General features: G+C 44.7%; 1 protein-coding gene across 1 annotated transcript; it reads right to left on the bottom strand.

The window, feature by feature from the left end:
• Nucleotides 1–813: 813 nt before the first annotated feature.
• On the bottom strand, nt 814–10095 carry LOC308048894 (immunoglobulin-like and fibronectin type III domain-containing protein 1; the record flags this gene model as incomplete). The annotated part of the gene is made up of 11 exons (XM_080358223.1): nt 814–842; nt 1401–1673; nt 2248–2419; nt 3118–3231; nt 3787–3961; nt 4531–4576; nt 5062–5109; nt 5920–6019; nt 6390–6529; nt 9447–9569; nt 10077–10095. 11 exons carry the CDS (start codon nt 10093–10095, stop codon nt 814–816), a joined length of 1239 nt encoding a protein of 412 aa, XP_080214349.1.
• Between the last annotated feature and the right edge of the window lie 326 nt (nt 10096–10421).

The raw sequence follows: 10421 nt of genomic DNA, 5'->3' as shown, positions 1-10421 counted from the left end.
TCCTGATCTAGCTGACCGGCGGCATGGGGTCCCAGGCCAGCCCTTCCCCGGGCAGCCCCTACTTGTCCTGCTCTCTTGAAACTCACTCCAATCATATCATCTCCCACCGGCAGACCACCCTTGCCATCCACATCTGCTCTGCCTGGCACAGAGTCCCTGTCTTGGACAGACCTTAATCCTCCTTTTAACCCAAAGATACGACCATCGCTTATCACTGCGTCTCCATCTAGGTCTGCTTCAGAAACCTTCCCAGGCTCTGTCTTTTCTTTTATCTCAACTCTACGTAGCCTCTCTTTTCCCAAAAATATATGGCTTTCATCAACAGAACCGCCTTGACCGCCGGCTTGACCGTTTCTGTACCAGCCATCTTTTTCCTCATCAGTGTCCATGGGATGATCTTCATCACCATCATATTCTCTGCGTCTAATTTTCTTAGCCCTGTCTTTATCTGGCGATGTTTCTTTCACCTGCTCGGATGGCTCTTTCTCGTCTCCTCCATCCTGCCTCCTCTTTCCTTTGGCATCTGTATTGAAGATGCGTTGTTCGATTGGAGGTGATAGAATTTACACGAAAAGAGAGAGAAAAAGAAGAACAGACAATCAATAGGTCATGTACTGCACGAACAACCAAAGAAAACGTTTTAGCGTTTGTTATAATTTCATTTTAGGACACAGAAACATAACATACTTGAATAATCTTCAATTCAAATCCTGATTTTTTTCAGTATCACATTGAGACATAATTTTACATTTCTTAGGTAAAAGGCAAATATTTTTAGCATTAAAAGCTCAATGAACCCCAGGGGCAGTTTCTTCACATGTTGTACTCCACCTGCACTGGTTCTGAAAGGTCATGAACAAGGTGGTATGAGAGAGATCACCACCTGCTGCAGCAGGATCCCAAAAGAACCCAAAGCAACTGCCTTTCAGCAGCAAAAACCCATGAGCCAGCTGCTTGAACCGAAAGGAGTGTTTCCTTTGAGCTCTTCTAACATGTTTAACCTCTTATTTGGAAAGAAAAATACTCTCCAACAAGATAGTATTGAACAGTATTGGTAAGGTGGAAAGCTCCTTGATCCCTTGTGTGCTGTGCAGTGTTCACAATGACAGTTTCATCAAGACCACACGTGATATGGAGTATTTTTCGATAACTGACAGAGAATATGCTACTTCAAAGTAGCTATAGAGTAAATAAGTCAATAGGAAAAAATTGTCTCTTCCGAAGAGGAAATAGGCTTTAACCAGACCCTCATTTTTCCAAATACAATTTAGGAACTAGAGGCTCCACAATTCATTTCTCAGCATAAAATCATCCCAACGAGCAATCAGGCAGTAAGAGGAGTATCATTTCATTTAACACGCCTCAGTTCGACACCGTGGGAATAACGTAGCATCACTTACGCTCCACGATAAGCCAGGCGTTTGAGGAGCAGAGCCCCGTGTCCAGCGTGTACATCCCGTTGTCAGGGGGCACCACGTTTTTGACAACCAGCTTGTGGGTCAGGCCGTCGGGTGTCGCGGAGATCTGGTGCCTCTCACTGGGCTCCAGGGGGTGGGTTCTGTGCAGCCATACGGCGTCGTAGCAGGGGGTGCGCAGGATACACTCGAAAACGGCGTCTCCTTCCTCAGGACAACGCACGTCCTGGAGCGGCTTCTCGAATCGCACAGGGATGGCTGTAATGGAAAAGAACAGAAGCTACAGAAAGGAAATGGCTATTTCAGGCTTCCAGCAAAAACTTGTGGCAGCTAAAGGAAGAAAAGCAGGAACTTTCTGGCCCTGTGAGCGCTGGTTTGAGCAGAAACAGGTAAAACATAAAAAAGCTTCTGTGCCCAATTCTACGGGACAGAAAAGTAGATTTTTGTATTTCTTACCTTTATACCTCACGTCACTGTGATGTGCTGACCATGTCATTAATGTATTGCAGCAGCACGATGCTTGTATCAAGTTAGTAGTTGTTATCCCGAGCTTACAAAAGGAAACTATAGCAAGAGGTGAGGAATTTGCTCACTGTTCTTCAGAAGTCAGAGCCAAATTGGTACTTGAACCTGGTCCTTTGGACTACAAATGTGACACCCATATCCCACAAGCACCCTCCTGCTGTGTCATTTAAGGAGCCCTTCCTCAGCAACACAGGTAGTTATCAGGTTTCAATGCTGAGCTTTGCATATGCTCCTAGATAAAATTTTCCATACGATAAGGATTTCTTGTTACAGTTGCACATCACTTCCATCAAACTCAATTCCTTACATTCAACATCCAGTTCAGTTGAGAATACAGGGACGTCCTCCACTCGGACTTGATACACGCCTGCATCTTCTGGCTGCACATCGTTGACAATGAAATTGTACTTCTTTCCAATCTGCCGCAGGCAGTGCTTTCTGTATTCATCCCCCGTTCCGTATCTGAGCCTCTCGCCATCCTAGGAAGAGAAAGAATATGTTCTTATAGGCAACGTACAGCTAGGGCAAGGCATTTTGGAGAAAGCAGGCCAAGTATGTGCTATCATCGCTTTATTGATATAAGAACAACAGAGAAGTCTACGCTCCATCACTGCTTATGGACAGGGCTCATTGCAAGACCACGTGCAGCAAGTCCTGCACTGGACAGAGCATCAGACTCTCAAATGAGGCAAAAGAACAGAACTTTGCTGGCCTGCAAAAGGTTTTGAAGCTTAACTAACACCCAGTCAGCGTAACTTTGAAGATAAAGTACTTTCTTGGCTTAGATTTTCGCACCCTCGCAGGTGAGGTCACCACTTTTATATCTGTAACACACTTGGTTACCGTGTTGTGGCTGCATAGATTTCATGCCATGCATTTGAGTCAGAAGGTCATAATTAGTCTGAGCTCCCCTTTAATGAACTCCTATTTCCCCTGTATCAAAGCCCCTAACCACAGTTTGAGTGAAACAGATCTTCCAGAAAAACATCACCGGGAGATCTCAGCAGAATAACGACAGAACAGGATGGGAAGTTTAGATCCTTGAGATCTTGAAGTGAAAAGAACGTCAGTAACTGTTTTCCCTGCACTTGGATTCTGCAATGGACAGACAACTTCTCTTTCACGTTGGAGACTTCAGTGCCTGACATGAGCTGCCCAGCTCATCTCACCCCCTCACCTTGAGCAGATAAACTTTGCTCTTGCTGTTTTTCAGGTCCATCTCCAGGCTGAATGTAGCATTTCCCTCCCTGTTGACTTTGATGTGCTCAAAGTTTTTGATGCTGTGTATTAACTGCAAAGAAAGACACAAGAACGCGGTAAAAGATCAGGCTGCCATGACAAGAGTTCTTCAGCTGTTGAACTAATGCGAAATCAACTTTTCATCTGTATAGAAAAGAGCTACCTCTAACTTTATGTGTATAGAAGAAGTATCAGTAAGTTTCTATAGGCAAATTATATATAATGTGCTACCTCCTGGTCATTCACACACTACGCAACAACTTTCCATCCCGGTTTCTACGTGCCCCTGTATGTGAAGGCCAATTTTGACTCTTGGGCAGTGTGGAGTTCAAATTCTCATCAGAGGCAACTGAATACAGATTTTAGCCATGTGGTTTAATAAAATGATTACCCATCAGTGCCTTCCAAAATTTGTGAAGTGACCTTCAAACAAGCCAATAGCATTTTCATCTGCATGAGTGTCATAAATCATTCTCTGTCATACAATAACATTTTCAGCTACAAAGCCATTTAGGAAGGTTCAGCCTGTTTTCAGAAGCTACCAAGGAACTATAGGACGCCGTGGTCTTTAAAAATTGAGGCTTTCAGTGGTTTCAGTTTCTTTTACCTCTCCTTGTTCAGTCTCCGTGTCCTTCCTCAACTCCTGCAGCTTTCTCAGCATCCCACGGAAGTCAACGATTCCATATTTCAAGCAGATCTTTTCATAATCCCTTCTATCTGCATGCAGCAAGAGTTGCCAGACGGCTTCTTTGTCCAAGGGTTTTGGTTTTGGCAGTGGGGCCCTTGGAACCAGGAGAAAAACACCAAAGATCGAGACATTTTGACAGACAACAAGATGTCTTGTTTTCCTGCACTTAACCCTCTTTCATCTCATCATTTCTATAGATCACTTGGCCATGTAGACAATAAAGAACAGCGCTCTTCCAGAACAGGTTTTCTGCATTTATACAACAAAATAAGCGCTGCAAGGGAACGGTCTTGTCTTGAGCCATAAAGGGCAAGACTAATGCAGTTGTCCCCACTGTTAATAATAATAACTGATAATTTATCAGCAGAGCCACTGGCACAGTTTGCCTGAGGCCAACCTGTATTTTTGTGCTAAAAACAGGAAAGCAGAGAAACAAGGTGTTTTAAGTCAAAATCTCGTGGTGCACAGGAACATACACCTCAAAATGAAGCTGGTACTTTGCGCTTATCTCAGTATCACACAGTGGAACTGTTCTGCTATGTCTCTCCATATGGAGTCTCACAACAACTTTGGAAATGAGAAGTGTTGCTTTGAAGATCTATGGAGCTGTTAGCAGGAAACACCTGGGAAGTGGAACAGGGTGGCCTTCCCAGCAGACCTTACCGCTTCTTCAGCATCCTCCTGGAGTCCTGAAGCTTCTTCTTTAACTCTGTTAAAGGAGGGGAAACAATAAACATTTAGATCCCCAACACTGTAGAAAATATCCCCAAAAAGAAGGTAAAATAGCCACTGCCAACAGGCAGAAACTCAGAGCAGTTTTCTCTGCCATAGCCATGTCCTTTGTGTGCCATTAAAGTTCATCACTTGCCAGGAGGTTTTCCTCTAGACCCTAGAAACCCACTGTTTTCCAGACATGTCAACATGTTTGATCCAGCTGTATTTGACATCACAAAATCCTTTTCCAGCACTAAAAATCCCAGAATCATTAATTAGAATAGCTCAAAGCCATGTCTAAGTTCGACACCTTACCCAAAGGGAAATAGCAACCACAAAGAGATGAACATTGGGGATTAATTAACCCTTGTTTCACTTTTATTATTTACAAGGTTGGGGTAATAATAATGTGGTAGACAGAAGAGTATTAACTATGCCTCCCTCCCAGCAAATATATATATATATATTTGTCTAACTTACCATCAGCAGCATGAACAGGAACATATTTCGCTTTCCTCTTAAATCCAACTGAAAGTTTGTAAGAGAAAACAGAGGAAAAACAAGCCATAAGATGAACAAGATAACACTCAGATTAACACCAGTGACCTAATGAGAACCCCTGTGTCTGTTACCAATGCAAGAGGAAATCCAAGTCTGGTTTTCCTTGTCAATCTGACATTGACTCCTAGTATTCTCCATCTATAAATGCAATTCTATTGCAATGGGCTCTGTGCTTACTGGACACCCTACGCAGTGGAGGGGACCATTTCTGCCCATGAAGCTCATGGTTTAAGCTGTGGTAGGAAATACCAACATCTCGTTCTAGAAATGGGAGCCAAGGTGCAAAGATTATCTGGCCAAATGCAGCGAAGTGCCTTCTAAACTTCCTTAGAGGCCTGCAGGTGAAATGGGCACTTCCATAGTCCAGCTCCGGCTCAAGCAGATCCCAAGAGTAAATCGGTTGTATTTTATGCAGAAAATGCCTATTTTTCTCCACTGGGAAGCAGGGGATTAAGTCAGGTGGACACCACAGACATCTGAAGTGAAGTGGGATGGATCCCTCCCAAAATACTACCTTGTTCACCATCATAAAGAAAGGATTGAGCCAATTCAGCACTAAATTCAGAGAGTTGGATGATGGCCCCTGCTTTACAGCTCAGACTGGTCTGGAGCCACCAAAGTGGGGAATCACAGATGATCTCCAGTCCTCACAAGGGGGAAAATAGACTTTCACACCAAGGATACTCAGACAACCCTCTGGGCACCCACCCAAGGGGACAGCAAAGCCACCCACTTGGGCCCACAGGACCTTTGGAGCACAGAACCCATCAGTCCCACCTTGGATGATCCTGAGGCCAGCAGAGCAGGAAGCTTCCCCGTATTCATTCACAGCGAAGCAACGATACAAATCGCTGTCTTTTGTGGTGAGATTGTTTATCTTAAAAGGAAAAACATAGTAAGAGCTCAGAGAGATGTGCTGTTGTTCTGCTCACACACCTTCAGCTTCTAATAAAACAGCTACTCGGTGACATCTCAGATCTTTCTTCGGCTCCCAGAATGACTCTAAAAAGCTCTGTGTGCTTATCTTTGTGTTATCTCACATCTGGTGACATCTGTATCAGCCCAGAATCAAATCACAGAATCAATTGGGTTGGAAAAGACCTCAGAGATCATCAAGTCCAACCCTTGGTCCAACTCCAGTCTGTTTACTAGATCATAGCACTAAGTGCCATGTCCAATCTCAGGACTGCAGATTTTCCATTGTTCTCTCTGTTCTGTGAGCCTCGGCTGAAATATTTCAGCTTTACCTGCAGAACGAATTCCCTTGTAACGCTATCGAAGAACGTTTCGTATTTGGCAGGATCATCCATTCCTCCTTGGACACGCGTCCATTTGATGGCAGGGGTTGGGACGCCTGTGACCACACCTCTGAAAACAGCATTTTTACCTTGGAAAAGAGGCAAGAAATTAGTGATTTCAGACAGGCTTGAACACAAGGACTGCCACTCCAGGTCCCTTATGGTATCAATAGAGTGATCCCCAGAGTGAGCCATCTCTGTAAATAATTATATCTTATTCTCTCTGTAAAATATGTCTAAATTACCAGTTTAAGCAGCATTAAATGCCCAAACTACTGCAAGACACCTGTCCTAATCTCTACTCTAACTTACCAGTTTTCAAAGAGATTACTTGAAAACTAACTTGAAAATTCACCACTGGCACAGCTGGTCTCTGCCTGTGTTTTATTACATAGCCAAGAGAGGAATTTTTTTGGTATCTTGGTCTGATTTTGAACTCCCTTAATATTTGAGCAGGGCATTTATTAGCAGTGATTAGCTCAGGTCCTACCTTTCCTCACATCAATACTGTCCGGCTTTGCTTGTATTCAGTCATCAAATACACACAGAATCACAGGATCCCAGAGTGTCAGGGGTTGGAAGGGACCTGGAAAGCCCATCCAGTGCAATCCCCCCATGGAGCAGGAACACCCAGATGAGGTTACACAGGAAGGTGTCCAGGCGGGTTGGAATGTCTGCACAGAAGGAGACTCCACAACCCCCCTGGGCAGCCTGGGCCAGGCTCTGACACCCTCACCAGGAACAAGGTTCTTCTCACATTCAAGTGGAACCTCCTGTGTTCCAGTTTGCACCCATTGCCCCTTGTCCTGTCCCTGGTTGTCACCAGCAGAGCCTGGCTCCATCCTCCTGACACTCCCCCTTTCCATATTGATCCCCATGAATGAGTCCCCCCTCAGTGTCCTCTTGTCCAGCTCCAGAGCCCCAGCTCCCTCAGCCTTTCCTCACACGGGAGATGCTCCACTCCCTGCAGCATCTTGGTGGCTGCGCTGGACTCTCTGCAGCAGTTCCCTGTCCTGCTGGAACCGAGGGGCCACAACTGGACACAAGATTCCAGGTGTGGTCTCATACCTTCACAATGCGGTGTTAGCCCACCAGATGTAACTGCTGACATGCTCTGACCATCAACTGAAATCAGCCTGGACGTGCTTCTGGCAGTTTGTATGTGCTACTTATATCGCAGCCGTGAAACGCCCAAACTCATTCCCATCACACACGCGTGCCCCTGCAAGTTCCCATTGCTTCTCCATTTTCAGTAAAGCTCATCAGTGAATCAGCTCCCGGTTTCTTTTTCATTTGGACAAATTTGGGTTTATTAGGAGGTGGAAACAAGAAAACACATTCTTAACTGACAACACTGAACTGCAACTGGGAGCACCCGTGCAGTAGGTGTTTCCCCACATCCTCCCTATGTGTCGTCTTTCTGCAATACCTTCCTCGTCTGCTGGCCCGGCACCACCTTGCACTCCAAACACACCAGGCTGAGCGATTCCAAGAGGCAAGAAAGGGAGAAGAGTTTGGGGTTCACCTCCAAGCTCCCTCCATCTCTGCTCCCCTAAGAACCTGAGCCCAGAAATCTCCAACAGCTTGACCGCTGCCTAGTTCAAACCTGTTCTTTTTCTTCCAAAATGCTTCAAAGACACAGGACACACTATGAAACAATGAATCAGAGAAGTGACTCATGTGTAGGTAAGTGGGAGTATCACAGGGCAACAGAAATGGAGATGAGTTATCCATGGATGTAGCTCAGGATGGAAATGGTTACTGTCTCTTTTGCAATAGTTTTGGTCTTCAGGTGACCAATACTGTTAAAAATTTACCCCAAGAAAGTCTTGCAATATTTCCCACACCCTTCTGCAGTTACCACCAAAACACTTATTTGATGCAGCAAAGCTCCTGCCAACAGATTCTCATCAAAAAGCATCTTCTAACTTCTTCTGAGATTGCAGTTCTATCTGTTACTAAAGTCCATTTCCAACTGATTATAGCTTTGTCATATTTTAGCCCTTCTGGCTGCAATTTCCCATGGTTGCCATCTGCCACAGGACACGACTCCACAGCTGGGACCATCAGCTCATCCATGCACCAAACGCAACGGGGCGATGACGATATAATTCAAGACACTCATTGTGTATCTGCATGAACATTTCATTCAGTTGTAAACCGCCCTAAATTTTTGTATGTGAACTACAAGTAACCTACTGCAAACTAAATAACTTGGAAAACGTAGACAGAGTAGATAGAGCACATCCTTGGTTCATGTGTGGAACTCGCAGGTGGAAGGAACGAGGAGGAGGGATGTGCCACTAGAGGCCACTCTGCTCCTTCATGAGATCTCAAAGGCTCATGAAAATCAACAGATGGGTGTGACAACACTGAAATGCAGGGAGCTGGAAACAGTCTTGTGAGGAAAGAGAAGCTCCAAGATCTCCCCAGGCCATCCCACTCAATAATATATACATATATATCTATATATATATGACTCTCTGCAAGTGCAGAGAGATTACTGGGAGGCTTCTCACTGATTTTTAGGTCTCAGCTCATTAGCTGCCTTCTCTGTACTCCATGCAAGATCCATTTTGCTTCTTGAAGAGGTGCAGCCTAAACAGCATCTGCAGGTAGCCTATTTGACTTGAAAAAGCAAATCATTTTAGTGCTGAACACTCGTCATACAAGTTAGTTCAACAGGAAAAAAAAACAAAACAAAAGCTTTTTCAACATTCTTCATCTTTTTCTGCAAAACACCTACATGGGGAGATTCCTGCAGAATTCACAGGATTTGTTGCGTACATTGGGAGGCAGATTTTGATCTTGTACACTAGTGAAAACTCAGGAGACCTCTACCAGTGCTGCTGGAATTTCATCAGTAGAGCAAAGACTTAGGCCACACAACACTTTTCTCTGGTCTAGTCTCTTTAGAAACTAGCTTGATTTAATTATAATTGTTTCATGTAGCTGAGATGAGGAGTCAAAGCCTCCATGTCTGGGGCTTGGACTGTTTAATCTCACCTTCCTGCAGTGTCAGAGTGAGAGGTTTCCGCTCAAAGTCAGGTGTGCTGCATCCTTCTGGAATATCGTCCACAAACTGTGTGATAAGAACTCCTGGGACAGTAGATTTCTTGAAGTTCTTTGCTAGAAAGGCAAGGAAAAATACCTTTAATTAAGATAACATGATTGTCCTTTAGAAACAATCTCTGAATCTGCATTGTCTCTCTGTAGAACAGTAACTGTTCCTGCTCAGCTCCTCTTTGACTATAAAGGACTCGTTCGTTTTAATGCCATAGACTGTAGGGGTGTCCAAAGAATTAAGGTGTGTGATTTTGCGCTGACTTGTTGCAAAGTTAGAGCCCAAGTGGGAAAATCTGCAACCAAGATGGCAACCCAGGGCCACATCTGCTTACAGGTCTAGCGATGGTTTCGATAGAGAACGCTGTTCGTAGGTTATTGTTCCAAATAAAACTTCATACTCTGGCATGAGAAAGACACCATCGCAAAGGTCAGCAAAACCTGATGGGCCAGTTATTGGTGTCTCTCCTTGAGGTGCTGAGACAGATACAGAATTGCTGAACAAGAAAAGCAAGTCGGGCTTATTCTCAGGAGTTCCCTGGCTGGTTTTCAGAGCTGTGTGTGCTCTCTCACCTGCCTGCTGGCTCGTCATGATGCTTTGCTCAGCTGCCTATGGTCAGCGCAACCGGACTACAGGTTCTCCTGTGAAGAAAAGACCAATTGTTTCATTATTTACAGTTCACAAGAGAAATGAGGGACCTTAACACTGGTCACTTTTAGGATGCAGTTTGCCCTTCACAGAATCACAGAATCGACTGGGTTGGAAAAGACCTCAGAGATCATCCAGTCCAACCCTTGGTCCAACTCCAGTCCGTTTACTAGATCAGGGCACTAAGTGCCATGTCCAACCTCACTTTAAAAACCTCCAAGGACGGCGAGTCCAGCACCTGCCTGGGCAGCCATTCCAATGCCTGACCA

Source organism: Nesoenas mayeri, assembly GCF_963082525.1.
Source record: "Nesoenas mayeri genome assembly, chromosome: 23".
Taxonomy (NCBI): domain Eukaryota; kingdom Metazoa; phylum Chordata; class Aves; order Columbiformes; family Columbidae; genus Nesoenas; species Nesoenas mayeri.
This window is presented reverse-complemented; position numbering and strand designations above follow the sequence as displayed.